Source organism: Ambystoma mexicanum, chromosome 1p (genome assembly GCF_040938575.1).
Source record: "Ambystoma mexicanum isolate Mex_15411 chromosome 1p, UKY_AmexF1_1, whole genome shotgun sequence".
NCBI lineage: Eukaryota > Metazoa > Chordata > Amphibia > Caudata > Ambystomatidae > Ambystoma > Ambystoma mexicanum.
The window spans coordinates 408,172,541-408,194,393 of NC_090921.1; the positions used below are offsets into that span (position 1 = coordinate 408,172,541).

The following is a 21,853-nucleotide window of genomic DNA, read 5'->3' on the forward strand; positions in this document are numbered from 1 at the left end:
GATAGATAGATAAGGGTCTACATGTGCCAACATTCCAACTGTAATGCTCAATATGAAAGACCGGCCCAATAAAATCACACCTGTATACTGACGTGGGAACACCACTACAGTTTGGGAGAACCAAATGCCCCTGGCCCCTCTCTGCCAAACTAGGATAGGAGATGCAGGTATCCTGAGCAACAGTTACCATAGCTGCCCTGTGCTGTGCTGTGCTGGCCAGGCCTTCGTCTGGTCCCGGCTTGTCCTTTCTAGTTACACCTGGATGGAGGCGTCCAACACACGTAAGCAATGTGACTATTCATGCGAACGGGAGATACCTTCCAAGAGGGAGTTCACCTCTTCGGGTGTCTACAAAATTGCCCAACGGATTATAACTATTTGAGTATCAACATTGGCTAGAGTAGGGAAATTCATCTGAGTCAACATTGGTATGGTGCTTTGATACCACTTCATCTTGAAAAGGCATAGATGGAATGAAGAGCAGCACACTACTCTAGTAGGGGCAGATTAGATACGTTGCATCATGAAGTAACACTAACGAAGACAGAGTTGTATCTGCCCCGTTCCTCTGCTCGCTGCCCCATGATAGGCCTTTGACATCTCGCAACTTTCTCTCCCTTCAGATTTCTGTGATCGTGTTGGCGATGCTGTTAATCCGTCAAATCAACGTCATCACGGCGAACAGCAAAAACGTCCCATGCCCCAGGAGACAAATGGAAGACGGCTAGCGCCACCTTCGCCTGTTCGGTCGCCATGGGAACAGCAATAGACGAAGCGCCAAGTGAACAGAAATAGACGAAGCGATACGGTCACCATCCACGTGGACGGGAACTGCGATGACAACATGGACATATTGTACATTCCTCCCATGACCAGTGCTGCTTTGCTGGAAACCCTCACTGCGTTGGAAATTCGAATATTTGTTTATATTGTGATTAACTGTGAATTAACCATTATTTGCCTGAAGCACCTACCACAGCGCACAGACACCAGTTCAACAGCCAAGCCAGTGCCGAAATTATAGTCCGTGTTTGTATGTGCAGCCGGGCTCCTCTCCCCAGGCAAGCTAGCCTATCAACTCTATGTCCCCCATAAATCAGCTTGCCTATGGGCGGGGGTGCCGAGCCAGTCACTACAGTTTTGGTCAGGGCGGCTAGGCGAGAGGATGAGCATGTGGTCGGTCTAGCAGGCAAGTACAAATGTGGGACGGTTTGGCCAGGCAATCGTGAGAATTCTGTCAAAGGTCTTTATTGTACAGGCCATTTGCAGCAACACCATTAACATGGGACGTCGGGTACTGCTCGCCCCCGCCCCCAAGGCCTTGCTCAAAGAACACATTGTGCGGCACATTTCGCGCTGCAAGTGCCCTCTGCCCAATTGGGCCAAGTCATTCCCCCATAGGTGGATAATTACTACGTTGGGGGGGTGGTTGGGGTGTGGTGCTCCTCTTTCATCAATGCCGCCACTGTTTTCTCCAGTTCATCCCATCTTTTTCCTTCTTTACCAAACCAGAGTATGTCGGTATTACTCAAGGCCCTCTTTCTTCCTCTCCTCCTGTCATTTGCCCATTCCGCCACTCTCACCACGAACGAGTGGCCAATCACCCACGCTACCTCTCTGTTATGCGTGGCATCCTCTAGCATGGGAGGAGAATTTTATTTACAGACCATCGGTGGAGTGCTGTACATTCTGTCGGTCCCGATGTATTTTCTATAGACCCCTAATTTCCATTTCCTGATCTCCCTAATTCCATGGTCCCGGCCCCTGCTCCTGCTGCTGTGGAGACTGCTCCTATTCTAAAAGAGTGGGTGCCATACTGGTTCAGATCCCTGCCCACTCTTTTCAAAACCATGCCCATCACTGCCCTGAACTTAAACGCTATCAGCGGCAGCTCGTCCGCATGTACCAGCAGATTGCGTGCGCCGTTGGGTCTTGCCGCCAGGAACATTCTTAGCAGACATACTGGGCAGCAGCTGCCTCTCTTATGCAGCGCAGCCGGACCCATTGTCCTTTCCCAGCCTGATCTGTCTTTGGCCGCCTCAGTAGAATGGCCACTTCCTGCCCTGCAGTTCCATGTCACCCTCCCTGAGATCGCCCTGGCCATTCCCGGCCTTGTTTGCTGTAGCCTGCTGCAGGGGGAGCGGACGTGCAAAGAGACCGCCCCCTGCGTGCTCAGATCCTAGATAAAGGGCCCATACTTTAAGGCCCACTTCCTTTTCCTGCTTGTGCCTCCTTACTGAGGCAGCAGGAGGGGTGGTTGGGGCAGAGCCCCTCCGCCCTGCAGTGCCTTTGACTCGTTGAGCACCTTTGGGGCCACGCCATGCACTTCTCTGGGTACGCAAAAGGCAGGAGCCTTGCACTGCAGCACCAGAGCTATTCCACGGATCACACAGCTTTTACAGGACCAACCATAGACTTTACTACCGGGGCCTAGGACAACAGAGCAGAGGTTAACATCGGGAGGGCATGATGTTCTGCCACTATAGAGCGCTGTAGTCTTCTGTAAGACACGTGTTATGTGTTCAGGCTTTGTACAGCACATGTATCCCTGAGGTTCTATAGATCTTACAGGTGTTGACATACAAATTACATATATTCATGAGGTTAGCTATAGCTTACAGGTCCAGGCATACAAAGTACATATATTCCTGAGGTTAGCTATATCTTACAGGTCCAGGTATATACAGTACATATACTCCTGAGGTTAGCTATAGCTTACAGGTCCAGGCATACACAGTACATATACTCCTGAGGTTAGCTATAGCTTACAGGTCCAGGCATACACAGTACATATATTCCTGAGGTTAGCTATATCTTACAGGTCCAGGCATACACAGTCCATGTACTCCTGAGGTTAGCTATATCTTAGAGGTCCAGGCAATCACAGTACATATACTCCTGAGGTTAGCTATATCTTACAGGTCCAGGCATATACAGTACATATACTCCTGAGGTTAGCTATATCCTACAGGTCCAGTCATACACAGTACATATACTCCTGAGGTTAGCTATATTTTACAGGTCCAGGCATACACACTACATACACTCCTGAGGTTTGATAGATCTTGCAGGGTCAGGAACATACAGAACATACATTCCTAAAGTTAGAAAGATCTCACAGGTGTTGGCATTATACTGCAGACATATTATTCATGTTATACACACATGTTAAAGGTTCAGACATTATACTGCGGGTATATTCTTAATGTCACACATATCTTCCAGGTTCCAACATTATACTCCAAACTATGCCCCAGGTTGCACAGATGGTATAGGTTCGGGCTTTAGTCACCAGATATATTCCTCATGTCACACCGATGGCTCAGGCTTTGGATACATTCTTGAGGTTACACGCACCTTACAAGTTCATGCTTTTTACAACAGTGTTCTTCTGCAGGTTGTACAGATGGTGCAGATCGGAACATTACCCAGCAGATATAATCCTACCCAGGTAATACGGGTTCTGGCATTATACAGCAGACCTATTCTCCTGGTGACCTATACACCTCATGTTGCACAGGTGGCACGTGTTCTAATATGATATGATAGGTTATTTATAACGCGCTCCTTGTCGTCTTGCTTCCAAGACGAGCACGTTGCCGCTGAGCTATCCTCCCGAGACTATTAGTAGTATTAATCAGAAGATGTATTCTTGAGGTTATGCATTTCTATTAAGTTCAGGCATTTGGTAGCGCTATCAGATATATTCTGTAGCTTACACAGATGTCACTGGTTCAGGCCTTTTACATGATGCAACCGGGTGACATTACAGGTGGCAGTGGGTGGTGGTGCTGGGTGCTGTGGCAATATATAGGAATATTAGGAAACACTCTCAGAATTTAAAGTGCTGCTCTTTACGAATGATGTGACATTTTGCAGGCAATGTAGTAAACATACACTTACTCTACTCGTATATATGTTCTGCATGTGTACAGAAAAAAAGTAAACTATTTTTCTAATCTTTTAGTGTCTCGGCTGTCAGTAAAGCGTGTTGGATCTTGTCTCTTTGGTTGTTATATAGATGCAGACTTTTTGGGGTGATGACAAGTCCTGTTTATGTCGATAATAGCAAGGTTATTAGTCTCTGAAGACACAAAAAAGGTAGCAGGCGCCACTCTCTCGAAAGAACACGGCATGATAACCTGTTCAGCGGTTTTTCTAACCACTTTGAGAGTTCGCAGCCATCTGCTTTTTGCTCCCTGTACCTTTCACAGATGGAAAATAGCCATTTGCATATCAGTCATTGTCCCGCCCACATGGGCAGTCCAGCACCGAAATCCCTTATGAACAAGTGTACCAACAGCAACCCCATACACGTGTTTCAGCCTTGTTGGGCCTCATCAGTGAGGTGGAGCTGTGCCTCTCTGAGCAGAGTGAGCAGGGAGTCCACGTCTGGCTGCCCCAGGTAACATAGTGTGACCAACCCCAGGTTCCTTCCAAAAATACAAAAAAGGTAGCAGGTGGAATATTAGGAAACACTCTTAGCATTTAAAGTGCTGCTATTTACGAATGATGTGACATTTTGCAGGCAGAGTAGTAAATATACACTAACTGACTCTACTCATATATATGTTCTGCATGTGTACAGAAAAAAGTAAACTAGTTTTCTAAACTTTTCGTGTATTGGCTGTCAGTAAAGCGTGTTGGATCTTGTCTCTTTGGTTGTTCTGTAGATGCAGACTTTTGGGGTGATGACAAGTCCTGTTTATGTCGATAATAGTATGGTTATTTTGGGGAGGCATGAATCATATTTTAATGCATGTGAAGTGCACTGTAAGAGGGTGGAGGGCAACTTTTATGAGAGCTCTGACTATTGCTGTGAACTCTCTTCACTGGAAAACTGGATGTAATTTAGAGAGTCTAAAGACTGAGCCGCCGCGGCCACTGGCCACGGTGCCTTTAGGCTGGGGTAGTCTCTGGAGACCTCGGGAGCAGGTGAGCCAATGCAACCTGCCACTATCACCCATCTCACTGCAGACGCTGTGCGGGACTCGGTCTTGTAACATTTTAGTTACCAGAGAGGTGTGTCCTCTCTGGAATCCACTTGGCTGTGTGACACTAGTTTTTCAGGTTGTTTTCTCCAGTGTTCTTTCTCTTACACATCCCAACCCAGCTCGCAAAAAACCACCACTACCTGGACAACTTTCAAGACACCAACTATGGAAACTCTCACTTCCACCTTAGCATCCCTCAAGGCCACCGTACTCATGATCCTTCTGACTGAAGCACTCCTCCCTTACCTTACCTGACAACCATCAACAGCTCCCTAAATCAAGGAACCTTTCCATCAACCCTCAAGACCAGACAAATCCTCCTGCTTCTTAAGAAACCAACACTGGACCCTGACTACCCCAGCAACTACAGCCCCAACACCCATCTTCTCTTCCTTGGTAAGATCATGGAGTAAGCAGTAAACCCGCAACTCCTCCAACACTTCAAAGCCAATAACCTCCTTCAGTCCTACCAATCTGGCTTCAGACCGGGATGCAGCACAGACATGGTTACCATCAAGGTGATCAACAATGCCCTTAAAATCCTTGATGATGGCCATCCTTGCCTCCTAGATCTCTTTGACCTCTCAGCAGCATTTGACACAGTAGACCACCAGACACTCACCGACAATGTACATCTTCACATGGGGATCAGCGAGATTGCCCTCACCTGGTTCAAATCCTACCTTGCTAATCGCCAACAGTTCACACAAATGGATTCTACCAGATCACCAACTCTACCCATCACCTGTGGAGTCCCACAAGGATCCATCCTGGCCCCCGTGATCTTGCCTCTTTATATGGAATGGCTCGGAACCCCCCTCACTCCACACAACATCCACATCCACTAATATGCAGATGACACAGAGAGCTACTGGGAGATATCCGGCATCAAAGACATCCAGAGGAGAAAGGCCTGCCTCACATTGATCCAGTCCTGGATGTCCATTGCTTTTCTGAAGCTCAATCCCTCCTACTCCTGACCAACAACACTGAACACCCTGACATCCAGACCTATCTCTCTCCTATGAACCCTGATGGGGTCACACCACAACTGGCCACCTGTGCCAAGTCCCTTGGGTTCAGCATCGACAGACACATTGAAGAGGGAAAATGGGACGATCCCTTCCCCCGACCATCATACAAACTATGGCCAATAAAGTCACGATCCAAAAACCCATGGCAAGTAGAGTTCACACATCCATCCACCGCCCCGGATGTCCACAATTACTGTGACTCTGCTCCACCTGCAAATCCTAACCACGTCCTACCCGGACCACGAGGAGGAAACCACAATGGGGCTGACACGATCACATGGACCAGCTCGACTAAACGTCACAAACCCACGCATGCCATCGTTAGAGATGACACAATGACATAGTCACAACAGACCAAAACACACATGCCACCATGCACCTTGATCAGACACACACCAAACCACACAAAGAACACGCTCAGTGCTACGATTTAGAGGACCACGCACACTCACAGACATGCATCGTTGTTATTTTTCATATAGGTCAGCAACCGCATTGCAGAAACGCAAGACGCCAGAAGAGTTTGTGTATATGCTTGCAGACACTTCATGCAACTAATCCTGAAGACAAGACCATATGGACCAATGCACAAAGGACCGCACTCCCGCACCCTTTGCCTTATGGAGCTTATACTGCTACATATAACAAAGCCAAATAGGCCTCAACACCAGAATCGGCAGGCTCGGATCAACTTGCATGAAGCCACAGAGACGCTGAACACACAAAACAGCTCTAACTGGAGCCACCACTGCCAAGGTCACAGTGTTGCAAACGAAATTCCATGTTCTCGTAGCCAAGGTTACGCCTGCCCCTGCTGCAGCTGCCGGAAGCAGAAATACAAATCAAATCCCCGTAATTCTGCCTCAAACAGGGTCCCTACACACGTGACCAGGCCAACCTGATACGAAGCCAAGATTCAACGATTACTGAAGCACTGAGGTCCCACATCTGGGACCCAGCTTGCAACAAAAGTGCAACAACTCAGATCCCAGCGGCAATAGGGAAAGAAGCGTTCTAATGGCAAGTAACAGGACCTGTCCATTGTCCTCCACTGACACATAGTCACACATTGTTGCCAACACCAGGTGCACCGCAAGCACAGAACGACAATGGTCCCAGGCTTGGGGGCTTGCGGATGGACCAATCAGGGCACGGGGGCTAACCACTGACGGCACCACAAAACAACCAATCACTAACTCTCTAACCATTTCCAAGTAGCAATTCTTGGGGACAACCCAAGCGTACCACCCAATCTCGTCTCCACCAATAATCCTTTCCAATATACTATCCTATACTGGACCTACCACTCGGGGAACCAACCTTGAGTTGCGGTAGGTTTGGGGATGAGCTTTCGCAGATGACGCACGTGTTACGTCACTCAATTACAAAAAGGGCCTGCGAGCCCTCTTGAGATGAGATGCTTGTTGGAACCTATGCTCTATGAACTTGTCCCTGTCTGTTTTATGCAATAAACAGCAGTAAAGCTATTGCTCTTGTGTGGGCCTCCTACTTCTCTGGGACACGGAAGGAGTTAGGGCCTTCCCACATCTGGAGGTCCGCGGACTCCGGGTGCGGCCCTGTCGACCTCCAGAAAATTACCCTAACATGTTGGAGGCACTGCTGAGATCTTGAGATAGACCACAGTGAGACCGTTTGCGACAAAGTAGCCCGGCAACATGGCCCCCTCTGCCGTTGCCCCCTTTGGAGGACTGCAGAACCATCGCAGAACTGCGAGACGACCAGACTGCGCAATCCGGAGATTGGCTGTCGGGAGCCGACTTCAGAAGTATCCCGCCCGCAGTTGGCGAGTGTCCAGACGCGGTCCAGATGAGGGGAGGTGATAAGGTGATTGGGAGGTGAGTCTGCAGCTGAGCAGCACCGGCAGACATAAGCCCGATGTGAGTATGGCCCATACAACCTGCAATATTATGGTGTGTGGGTGGAGGGAGGTATTGTAATATAGGGTGGCGGGTGGTTTTTTACATTGTCGCAAAAATTTGGTATATCAGTATTAAAGTGGCACGTGAAATTGTAGTAGGGAACAGAGCTGAGGTAGTCCCTTCTTGTGTTATTGGCATAGTGGGTGGGGCGACGAGACCACACGTGTTGAACGGAGTGCCGTGCTGATTGGTCTGGATAGCGAACACATGTTTGGGGGTGTGGTATTCATTTGAGTCGGTGTTGTAGTTCGATGAATAGACGAGGATCCCTATGAACTTGAGTGTTTTAGTTCGGTGAATAGATGACGTATTCCCGCAGGAAATAGATAGAATTGTCTCAGATTGCGGAAGATAATTGGCTGGTTAAGTTCCCCTTGAGAGGGAACGTATCACACATGAGGCGATGCAGCAGGTGCAGCTTAATTATAATAACAAAGGTGATTAATGGATACTCCACTAAGGGTGTAGTGGGAAGACAGCTGTGGGGATTGTGGGGATTGCTACTGTGAAAAAAAAAAGATTTGCGCGCATTACACATTCGAACTGTGTATCAATACTATATTGTGTTAGCGGTGACGTCACCCATAGGGCTTGCATAGAATATCGCGTTTCTATTTATGAAAATTGGGGCCGCGGCCAGGAGTTAGGATGGGGTGAAGGTGAGCAGATGGCCGCGCATGGAGGACGCTGGCACGTCATCAATTAAGGGGGTGTGCCGAGCATCGGTGCAACCCGTGTGAGTGCAGAGGTACAGACATACGCAGCTCAGCAGTAATGAAGGAGAGGGGAGGAGGGAACAGGAACACCCACACGGGCACGCTGAGCAGCGGTTACCCGGAAAAGGCGAGCGGCCCTGGAGCACACCGCGTTGGGCGCAAAGTTACATGCCATGGGTTGAAGGGGACCCTAGTGCACATATTGAACAGTTTGAGAGCATTGTAACACAAATGTTTTCCTCCTGTTCACAGCAGAAAGTCGGAAGTCCCCAATTAGGGGCCAGGTAACGGTGATAAATATTTAAAAAATGTCTGGATACTATGGGTTAGGGACAGACAATGGGTACCACTCATTAACAACACCTCTCCAACACATGTGTGCAACACTACCACCGCACAAGGACAAATTAGTAAAATACAGTATTGAATGGACTAAAGGTACAGACGAGAAACTAAGGATGCCGTGGCCACCAAATGGTAGCTTTAGAATTGAAGCACAACACTCATTACTAGCATATTTACATATCACATACAAAGGGAAGAAATTGGCAGATCATCTAGAGGTCTTCGACCTTTGGAGGATGTTTCAGGGATATGTCCCGGGGATGATGAGCATGCAAGAGGTAAAGAACAAAGAGGTGAACGAAGAGGAGGGATGCAGCGCGCCTCAGTCCCCTCGCAGCAACTTAGCGAAGGGCGCTGAGGTGAATGCGGTACAGGCAGAGAAAGAGATCAAGAAAGAGACAGAAGGGCTCTACCCAATGAGAGAACTAAAGGAACTAATGAAGCCCCAAGAATTAAAAGCCGCCGAAGGATACTCAACCCCCACATACAACCCACCATCGTACGCTCCAGAAGATCATTACCAGAAAGAGTTGCATGCAAGAGACACGATTGGTATGAACAGTGATGGCCTAAAGAGAGCACAGATCGATTTAGCAAATATAGGACTAGACGACTGGATGGCAGCACAGGTGCTATTAAAATTACAGGCGACAATGATAGGAAAGGAGGAGGAGGTGATGCAGGAAGTAGACAGAGTGGAATTAGGGCAAACACAGAAGGGGAGTGAGGTAAGTACCAGGGAAAAGGAGAACACATTGAAGGGAGAAGAAGCAGAGCTGGAAAGGAAAATAGCCAAATTAAGGTACGTGCAAAACATACTCACTAAAAAACTTGCGCTAAAGGAACTGGAGAGACAGGTAGAGCTGGAGAAAGAGAAAGGGATGAAAATGGAGTTGGCGCAGCGCAAAGAAGAAGAGAGAAAAATAGAGGAGGATCGCGTGCGAAGTGTTGTAAGAGAGAGCAGCGCATATGGACATTGAGAGAATAGGAGAAAGGAGGAGGAGAGGGAAGACAGTGAATGGGAAATGACGCTCTGGAAGAAAAAGATTTTGTCAGAGAGTACACGTAAGTACAAAGAAGGAAAGCTAATAGAGAGCAAACTAGCAAGAGAGGGCGGAGAAATGAACACAAAGGATAGAGACGTTAGGGTGTTGAGCAAGGTAAGTGACGCCATTATGAAAGAACTACGCAGAGCTAGAGCAGAAGTGGAGAGTGAGGACGAACAACAAAGAGACAAGGAGCCAAGAGATAGCAGCCGGACAACAAGAAACAAGCAGAACACGCACAATTACGAAGCAGTGACAACACCTCAAGCAGGGGCAGATATAGGGGGATACAGGCAGGTTGATGGACATAGACCTAGAGACAGTAACAGTACGTTACCCGCGCCCACGTGCAAAACTAACTTTCTCGGGGGTGGGGGGGGTTCAGCAGCGACGAAGAGGAGGAAGGATCATGCGGAGGACACAGCAAAGAGAGGGTAGAAGGACTTAGTAAGCTGTACATCACACACACAGGGTCATCATGGGAATGCAGAACAGTGGGAGAAGACATAGTTGAAAGGGAGGGTACAAGCGCTCAGAAGGAAGGGACATTACAACCAGCCACATCACCCACGCACACCCCATATGTCAACAGACTCAGAGACCTCCCTGGCCGCAGGAAAGAAAGATTGACAATAGCACATAACAAGGGCAAGACATGCCAACGCGGAGACAGTAGGTACATGGGGAATGCACAATAATAGAGAGTTTTCTACCGATTCATCCAACATGGAGGAGGAAAGCCAAGACGTACACACTACGCAAAATAGACACGCACATGAGGATGTAACGCAATGTACACAGATGCCACTGTTGGAAAGGGGTGGGACAAGACCACAATGTGTACCTTGGAAACATGCAGATAAGGAAAACATTAAGTGTAGATTACCTTCCCTAAGCGTAAGGGCGGGGAAGTGGACATATGAAATGGAAAAGTTAACGGCGGGGCACAGGCTAGCGGTTGGGGATGTCAAGGGGCTCTTAATTTCAATTTTGGGTGACCCTGCAGATGACATTAGGAAGAGGGCGGAGTTCCTGGGGGTGATCATCAACGACAAATCACATGATGTGTAGCCATTTGCAAAAGGCAGACACGCGGTGTGGCAGGCATTAAGGGTACAGTACCCCGACACATCAGACATAGGGGCGATTACCTCACGCAAGATGCGTGCAACGAGGACCCTGTTAATTACATCCAAGAAATTCAGGAGAAGTGGCGCAAGGAGACGTGAGAGCTGTGGCCCGTGGGACAAAACACTAGCTATATTGTATCACATATTAGTACAAGGGCTTCCAGAACCCATACAGAGGCAACTGAAGAAATTGGTGGGGATGGAAGCAAAAGCATGGCCAGAGATACTATTGACAATAGTGTACCATTGTAGACTATGGCATGAAAAGATGAAACAGAAGGTGGAAGATAGAGGGGGTACTCATAACAAGCCCCGCCAATCAGGTACCAGCTCCCACACTGCCACAACAAGTACCCATCATGACACAACAAATGCCACCACCACCACATACTGCACAACAACAATACGTGCAACCAATGAGTGGGGTGTACACACAAATGGGGAACGGATACATGAACACTTACAGAGGTAGAGGAGGGTACAATAGAGGGAGGGGGTTTGGGCCATCGGCACACCAGCCAGGAGGGGGGTTCCCAGGATACAACCAATATGGGCAACAGAGTTACGGGGACAACACAGGGGGTTACCAATGACAAGCACGGGAGCCACCCATGTGCTGGACATGCAGGTTAGTAGGACATGTATCATGTATATGCCGGGCAAGGGAGACACAACCAGGATGGGGTGAGCAAGGACAACTGAGCTACTAGGGGGGACCCAACAAATACCACCCACAAGAAGCGCTACAAGGGGGGTCAGGTACAGATGGGACCGCAACGGGACATGCATCAACAACACCTACAACAGCACACAAATGTGACATCTACTACACAGCAGACACAACCCCAACCCGCCCAACAGCAAGAACAACAACAAATGACATTGACACAACAACAGCACGTACAAACTGTACAACAACTAACACAAGTGCATGACAACTCCCAGCAGCATATGGACACAACAGTACCAAACACACAGTAACAATTATGGGACATAACCCCTACACAGGCAACGGACAATCCTTGTACCCCCAATAGGACAGCCCACAGACTTCCTTGTTGTGTCCCATCCTGTTGGTAACACCTAACACTGCGGAGGAACCATGCATAAAGGTGGCAATAGGTGACAAAACATTTTCCTTCCTAGTTGACACAGGGGCCACTAGGTCCTGTATTAGGGAAGGGAACTTCAAATTGTCAGGTGATGCCATGCACACTCAAGGATTTTCTGGGGCTCGAGGGGTGGTTCCTATTACTGATAAGATCTCTTTATCTGTTGGAAATCATGATTTATCTTTGCCCTTGTTATACTCAAAACAATCACCAGTAAACACACTAGGGCGTGACATCATGAGCAGGTTGAAAATTACCATTTCATTCACTGACAAAGGAATAATATGTTCAATACCAGACGTACATATGCTCACTGCAAGACACATACTTCAGGCTTACTGTGGCAAGACAGTGGCAAGGGCAGAACCAGTGGATGCTGAGATCTTCCAATACGGGACAGACATGGTCATAGCATGGCTGCCGGGGATTGAGGGTAAGGTATGGAGGAGGCCTGCAGCCTACCTCTTCAGGCCAGAAACTCCCACAGGTGAGCGAGAAGGGGCAATAGTATCAGTGGATATAGAAAGTATTGTAGCAAGGAGAGACTGGATTGCAGTTCACGCCCAAGATGGAGAAGGAAAAACTTGGAGAGCAGTAATAGCACTGGCAGAAGGGTGGAGGTTAACACAGGTGTCAGACAAGGAACTGTTCTCAGATGAAAAGAGTGATGGAGAACTGGTGTTCCAGATGAGTGTCTATGTTTGGCTAAAAGTAACATACAAGGAGGTAGCACAGAAAATGGCAATGGCACTAGATGTGCCTCTCCCCAAACAACCTGATTTCTGCGAGGAAGACTTGGCACGGTACCCACCTCATTATGGACTACTAGTCCCTATGATGAGGGGTGCATAAAAAGCATATGAGGGGTTAAAATACAACTGAAGAAGGGAGCAATACTGCCAGGGTGAAACAATACCCATTGTCAAAAGAAGCTGATCAAGGGATCCATAAAACAATAAGCGCCCTAGTGGAAAGGGGTATATTGGTACCATCAGAATCACCATGCAACACTGCGGTTTACCCTGTGTACAAGGCAAAGGGAGGGTCTTGGCGTTTCATACAAGATTTGAGACCGCTTAACGACATTGTTGAGGCAGAATACCCTATAGCAGCTAACCCTGCCACAATATTGTGTCGAATACCAGCAGAGGCATCACGATTCACTGTGATCGACCTACAAAAATGCGTTCTTCTCAATACCCCTACACCCAGATTCACAAGATATGACGAGCTTCACATACCCCAACACAAAATGGAAACACACAAGCCTACCCCAGGGATACTGTGAGTGTCGCCATGCATCTTCAACAGGGTTATACAGATGGACCTGGGGAACATTGAACTTGAGAGCATGGTGCTGCAGTATGTAGATGATATTCTCATCTGCAGCACCACAGAGGAGGAGTGCAGGAAGGACTATGTGAAAATGCTCACTGTGCTGGCCGAGAAAGGGTACAAGGTTGACAAAGAAAAACTACAGTATTGCCAGGATCAGGTCCTATACATTGGTCAGGTTATATCATAGAAAGAAAGAAACATAGCACCACAAAGGGCACAAGCGAGAAAGAGTACGCCACAACCACAAACAATAAGGGAATTGCAGCAGTTCCTTGTCCTGTGCAATTATTGCAGAGAATGGGTATTTGACTACAGCACATACATAGGACCCGTACTGGAAGCTCTTAGGGATGCACAAAAGGGGATGAGAAAGCTGGGGTGGACAAGAGAAATGGCTGATGCATTCAATGAACTGAAAGGAGCCATTTCAACCGCACCAGTTCTAGGTACTCCCAACTACGATCAAGAGTTCTACATATTCTCACATTGCGATGGTGCAGTGATTAAAGCAGTGCTAACACAAAAAACAAGTGTGGGACACAAGCCCTTTTACAGCAGCTCCCTAGACCCAGTAATGATGGGACACTTCCCAATGCGAACAACACCTGGCAGCTGCAGCATTCACAGTGGAAAAGGCATCTTCCATCACTATGGGTTGCTCCACCACACTATTCGTTGAACACGCCCTTTTTGCAATTCTGCATAAACCAAAAAGTACACTTACAACACAGAGAGCAACAGGATATGAGATTATTTGGTCAAGATCTGAGTTAAAAATAGTGAGATGCACCAATGTTAACCCAGCAGAGTTCATAGTAGAAGAAGTAGCAGAAGGTGAATACGCACACGACTGCACACACGCCATTGAATATTACTCGTACACCCGCAAGGTAGAAGAGAATGCCCTAGACAGAGGTGAGGTTCTGTACATTGATGGGTCCTCAACAATTGATCAAGGTAATGTCATAAGAAGGACAGGTGCAGCCGTAGTGCGGTTAAGAGAAGATTGGACATATGCACCTGTAAAATGTGTCAAATTACCCCAACAATATTCAGCGCAAGCAGCAAAATTGGTTGCACTCATTTACGCAGAGAAGAAAGTGATACCAAAAGAGTAACTATATATTCTGACAGCGCCTATGTCACGTCTACAGTACACTCAGGACTAGTGAGATGGCTCAGAAGGGGATTTAGGAGAGAAGACGGTACATCAGTATAACATGCTCTCCTTCTGGGTTAACTTATTGAAGTAATAACATACCCACAAGAACTAGCTCTAGTGAAATGTCAGGCAAACACAAATGGTGAGGACCCAATATCTAAGGGTAATGAAACTGCAGACGCACATGCAAAATATGCTGCATATTTTGGCGAGATGTGGGACCTTAAAGAAAAACAAAAAGAAAAGGGGGGGGCAAGACAGATGTTAATGAAAGAGGGTTACACACCCACTCCAGAAACACAGATTATGGAACTACAGGCGGCAGCTCCAATGACAGAAAAGGAACTATGGGTAAAAAGAGGATGTACCATGTCCCCAACTGACGCACTATGGAGACAAAATAACACTGGCAAAGTAGTAATGCCCCTGGCCCTACTGAAAACAGCGCTAGCCCAACTACACCACCCCGCCCATACAGGAAAGGAAGTAATTGCAGCGCAGATAAAAGAGTCATGGTTCTGTCCCGAACTAAATACACACGTTGCAAACTTCATCAGCAATTGCCTTACATGTCAGCAATTTATGGCCGGTCACACGCTGCAAGTGATAAAAGGTACGATACCATGACCAGAAGGGCCCTTCCTCCACCTACATATTGACTACGTTGACATGATCAACGTATGCCAAGGTTACTGATACATGATTGTGGTAGTATGCCCCTTTTCAAGATGGATTGAGGCTGGCCCGTGCTCCCATGCAGACGCACTTCCGGCAGCCAAATTCTTGGCAGAGAGGTATTCCCAAGGTGGGGGGTTTGCGAGGTACTTAGATCAGATAATGGCCTACACTTTGCGAACGAATTATTCCAGCACGTCACTGCCCTGCTTGGATAAAACATACATTTGCCTGTGCAAACCGCCCACAAGCCAATGGTGTCTGTGAACGTCTCAACGGCCTCTTAAAAGAGGCAATTGCTAAAACCCAGCAGACAACAAAAAAGAGCTGGCTCTACTGCCTTCCCCTGGCTCTATTTGAGTTAAGAAATAAGCACGGTTCAGATCATCACCTCACACCACACGAGGTGGTGACTGGACATCAAATGCACCTTTCACTGACCCCACCCACAAGGGCGATGTATGACTGTGAAGGAACAGATGCAATCTTTGGTCAAGAAATGTGTGATTATGTCACTTCTTTGGTAACTAGTGTCTCCTTTATCCCTGAACAGATCTAACGGACACAGGGCCGGTCAGAGAACAACCAACAAGAAACAACCGACAACGAGGAACAAACTGGACAGGGGACGGTGAAAGAAGGAGACACAGTTCTCCTCAAAAACTATCGAAGGAAGTGGAACGCCTCTAGATTTACGGGGCCCCATATAATTGAGAAAGAGCCACCCAGAGCGGTCAAGCTGACCGGAAAGAACGTTTGGATACACATCCATGACATCAAGCCCTAAAAAGCACAGACCGAGCCTCACCACTACAGCGACATGGGCAACAGTTCGGCAACAGCAACAACAGACGACGGCCAAAACACGCAACAAACTTCAGATACACACAAGGACATAACCGAGCCAAAGCCCATAGCACATCCCATGGTGACGAGATCCCAAATGCCTCTACAGCCACATTAATACAAATTGAACTGTCATAGCCATATCAGTATAAAACAGTAGCACAACACTGTGTAAACACGTGCATGTTCTCTTCTCTTTTTGTCTCACACATGCAGGTGTCACGCATTATAATTATTGTATGCAAATATCTGATAAAAAACATCAGTCGTTGCCCAGGTGCGAATGTTACTTCCCGTAGACCACCCAGAAGCATTTCCACACCAATTTGCATGCGCAATTAAAAGGCCGAATTTCTTCCGACCAGGGCGGCCACGTGTATATTATAACACTTTCACAAATTTTATATTGCACTCATATCCACACCACCACGTAGCCTTATCTGCTCTGAAAGACAGGGCGGTCAGGCAGATGGGGCGGAGCTTTTCGCATGGCCATTGAATGACTATTCAGTACGCAGGGCTTAAATAGTAAATGCTAACTGTTAACGACGCAAAATTTAGACATTTGCAGGCAGGCATCTGTATCATCAGAAATAAAATAGCTGCAGGACGGCAGCATAAGGTAAGATTGAAATATACCTGTGGTCGTCACAACTGTAATAAAAATGTTGGGGGTATTTTTGACCACTGTACTGATAACTGCAGCTGTCTGGCAGGTCTTCTATGCTTTGGATGCAACCACAAAGGTCAATACTAACGTTTTCCCTACCCCACCCGCAAGGAGCTCTGTGTCAGGTGGTACGAGTAGCACGGGACAAAATGTAAGGAGAGGTAAACGTAGCATATCCCTTGATGTACATGAGGTTGACACATATCTTACAGAGTCCACACACGTCTCTAACAACATGTGGTATAAACACATATTCAAAATTGGTAAGGACACAACTAAGGACAACTGTTACGTCTGCTCATTGATTCCGTACACCATGAGCACCTCCAGAACATTTGTGGCAACTGAGGTGCCGGCGCCCACAGCAGAGTGCCTCCTCTACCTGGCACTGTTTCAAACACGAGGACGGTTCCAGGGGAAAATGGCGACTCTACGGTGGCAATCAAGGTCAACATACCCAGATGAAGACAACTTCATTAAGACATTACCAATGTTCGATAATGATTGGCAACATACAGAAGGACTACGGTACATGACAGAGAGACCAGACAAAGGAGAAACGAAAGAAGTGACGCGGGATTATCTGCCATGTAAGTGGAGTACAAGTGAGGTAGTAGGTGAGCCTGGATGCTGGGAGAGACCTCTGTTACTAGCATACAGCAAGGTATACACGAAGAACGGATGAGTGGACAGAGTAGTGGGAAGCAAGCGACTAACATTGACGAAAGTTCCAGTAATGAAAGTTCAGGAAGAGAACGACAGATGCTACAAGGAATAGGGGAAGAGCACAGGGTTGCTCACATGGTTAGACAAGGAGGAGGAAATGTTAACGATTATCCCAATAGAATCTTCCACACTATGTTACCAGGATGACGGGGATACTGCTGTAGGGACAAATGAAGGATGCAAACGAACAGTTAAGCTACCTGAGGGGGGAGCCGTAACAGCCGTACTAATGGACAACTACTGGGCCTGTGGAGCAAAAGCATATCATTGCCTACCATAAACATGGGGCAGCGTTTGTACCTTAGTACACGTAAATGTTCCCTACCTAGTTGTACCGCAGAAACACATAAAATTGGAAAACCTCCCCAAAATGAAGGAAATAGGAAGAAAAGATCAGTGGAACGAACGACCAGCACGCCTACGGTTGCCACCTCCACCGGAAGGGCGCTGACTAGGGTAAAGAGGCAAGGAGAACCACTGAAAGGAAACTACCTATGGGGCAAATCAGAAACAGCACTCAGCGACATCCCACAGGCCCACAGATTATTCAGTAGAGCAGCCATGTTCTTTTCATCAGTAATACATCACAGAGTACAAGCATATGCAAATGCCAAGTGGTTGCGGATAACAAGATTGGAGCTGATGATGACGATAAACTCCACGGTAAATGCATTCAACGCAATAAAAGAAGAACTAAGGGCAATAAGAATGGTGGCCTTGCAGAACAGATACGTACTGGACCTTCTAACAGCAATGGAAGGAGGAGTCTGCGCAACAATTGAAAGTTCCTGCTGCACGTTCATACCCGCGAATGACGAAGATAATGGCACTCTTTCAGAAGCGGTATTGCAATTGGCTAAGATGCACGTAAAGATGGAGGAAGAAGCAAAGGGGCCAAAAAAGGATGGTATCTGGTTCTCCTACATATGGTCATGGATGCCATCATGGCTGGCGGATGGTCTTAAGGTATTGGCAGGATGCATGATATTGGAAATGGCATCTCTAAGGGGATAAAGTTATGGATGGCGAGGTCAAAACGCACAGCAGAAGAGATGATCGGTATGCACGTACTGATGCCAGCCGAAGATGAAATGCACACAGACGTCATCATAAAGGAATGCGAATGGCTACGCCAACAGATAGTGGAAGCAGACCTGTACCCCCCATCAATAAAGGTTGAAAACCCACAAAACCCGAAGAGCTATGTTGGGAAATGGGTTTATTGTAAGCCCGCAGGTGGATGTGTGTATATGTATACGTCTATTGAAAATCACGTGGACCGATATGGAGACCTGGCAGGCATCATCAAGGTGTGGCGAGTGTGAGGAGACAGAAGAGTGGATAATTTTGTGGGGGGGACTGAAGAGGGAACATGGGACGGTCCCTTCCCCGACCATAATACAAACTATGGCCAATGACGTCACAATCCAAAAACCTACGGCGAGGCGAGTTCACGCATCCGTCCACCGCCCCAGATGTCCACATTTACCGTGACCCTGCTCCACCTGCAAATCCTAACCGCGTCCTACCCGGACCTCGAGGGGGAAACCACAATGAGGCTGACACCGATCACATGGACCAGCTCGACTAAACGTCACAAACCCACGCCTGCCATCGTTAGAGATGACACGACAACATAGTCACAACAGACCAAAACACACGTGCCGCCATGCACCTGGATCAGACACACACCAAAACCACACGAAGAACACGCTCAGTACTACGACCTAGAGGACCACGCACACTCACAGACATACATCATTATTATTTTTCATATAGGTCAGCAACCGCATCTCAGAAACGCAAGACGCAAGAAGAGTTTGTGTATATGCTTGCAGACGCTTCATGCAACTAACCATGAAGACAAGACCATATGGGCCAATGCACAAAGGACCACACTCCCACACCCCTTGCCTTATGGAGCTTATACCGCTACATATAACAAAGCCAAGTAGGCCTCAACACCAGAATCGGCAGGCTCGGATCAGGTTGCACGAAGCCACAGAGATGCTGAACACACAAAACAGCTCTAACTGGAGCCACCACTGCCAAGGTCACAGCGTTGCAAACAACATTTCATGTTCCCGCAGCCAATGTTAACCCTGCCCCTGCTGCAGCTGCCAGAAGCAGAAATACAAATAAAATCCCCGTAATTCTGCCTCAAACACGGTCTCTCCACACGTGACCAGGCCGCCCTGATACGATGCCAAGCTTCAATGACTACCGAAGCACTGGCATCCCACGTCTGGGACCCAGCTTGCAACAAAAGCGCAACAACTCAGATCCCAGTGGCAATAGGGAAAGGAGCGTTCTAATGGTAAGTAACAGGACCTGACCATTGTCCTCCACTGACACATAGTCACACATTGTTGCCAACACCAGGTGCACTGCAGACTGGGAACGACGATGGTCCCAGGCTTGGGGGCTCGCAGATGGACCAATCAGGGCACGGCGGCTAACCACTGACAGCACCACAAAACAACCAATCACTAAGTCTCTTTATGTAACCATTTGCAAGTAGCAATTCTTAAGGACAACCCAAGCGTACCACCTGATCTCGTCTCCACCAATAATCCTTTCCAATATACTGTCCTATACTGGACCTACCACTCGGGGAACCAACCCAGAGTTGCTGTAGGTTTGGGGATGAGCTTTCGCAGATGACGCACGTGTTACGTTACTCAATTACAAAAAGGGCCTGCGAGCCCTCTTGAGATGAGATGCTCGTTGGAACCTATGCTCCATGAACTTGTCCCTGTCTGTTTTAGGCAATAAGCAGCAGTAAAACTATTGCTCTTGTGTGGGCCTCCTACTTCTTTGGGACACGGAAGGAGTTAGGGCCTTCCCACAGCTGGAGGTCCGCGGACTCTAGGTGCGGCCCTGCCGACCTCCAGAAAATTACCCTAACAGCCTCACGTTCAAACAACACATAGCAAGGAGGACACAAACGACTTGGTACCAACTTTCACTCCTGCGGATAATCAAGCCCTTTGTCCCAGAAAACAACTTCAGATGCACTGTCCAAGTATTGCTCCTCTGTAAAAGCAAAAGGAAATATCGAGGCTGAGTACACCAAAGGGAAATATACCAAACACAGGCTTATAAAGATTCACAGATCTTTATTCTAAGACTGTACAGTTTACAAAGAAACAAAGTATCAGATAGCTATCTGGCCCTCAGTACATCAGAGCGAATACCAGCCCTTTCAGTGTGAGAAGTGAGAGGTACTGGACATCTAAACAGTTGTACATTTTATACATTTCCAATCATAATGTCCAGCCCCCCAGCAGGTTAATGATACTCGGTGCAGAGTTTGTGCCGAGTTCACATCTGGCTTGTCCAACTACATGCATGTGAATCATCTTCAGTTTGCATGTAAACGAGTCACAATGGCAACAGTGTAATCTCTGGATTTAACAATAAGCCTTAATACATGTCCTATACAATGTAGTTCAGCTAGTGTTCAAGTTCAGTATTGCGTTCAGTATTGGTATAACATTGTAGTTGATGTATGTCCGCGGATCGGACTTGTTGGCGCAGGTAATCCTCTGTCTACAAGTCAGGCATGAGACAAGGTCTCTTTACTCAACCCAAACATTGGGCCAACGTACAGTTTAGACATTAACTCACGTACAAGGTTCAGGACGGCTCAGTTACAAGCAGGAAACACGGTCCACCATTTTAGAACACAGAATCACTTTGGAATAGAAATCAAAATGGCGGATGGACCTAAAATGACGGGGAAGTCGATCTAAGATCGGAACTTTGCAACGTGGTTTTCTTCGCAGAACGACTGGGCTTAGACCAATATATACAATAAAAGAGGCACGATATGATATTCGGTTTAACAAACCCTCCTTTTGGCCTAAGCCAATCGCTAAACTACATCTAGTCACTTTACAAGCAACTCCACGTCTCAATCTTCATACATCCTGAATCACTATCTGAGATATCAATTGCCATGAGGTTGGATACTGAGATTTCCTTCAGCACAAATGCATTAGATATTTTCTCTGGGGCGTATACCTTGAGTCCTAATGTACCTATCGCTTGTGCACAACATCCTCCTAACATCGAACACATACCAGGAAAACATTGTATACAACAACAAAGAAACAA

At 47.4% G+C, this 21,853-nt stretch overlaps 1 protein-coding gene across 2 annotated transcripts in view; it reads left to right on the forward strand.

Annotated features, from left to right (window-relative positions):
- Positions 1-3,963, forward strand: part of LOC138571570 (tetraspanin-33-like) — a 935,706-nt gene extending 931,743 nt beyond the window's left edge. For both annotated transcript variants that reach the window (XM_069649203.1, XM_069649204.1), the window contains one exon: positions 624-3,963. In XM_069649203.1, coding sequence (XP_069505304.1) covers positions 624-728 — 105 coding nt within the window. In that variant the 3' untranslated portion in view covers positions 729-3,963. The remainder of the gene's footprint in view (positions 1-623) is intronic.
- Positions 3,964-21,853: the final 17,890 nt, after the last annotated feature.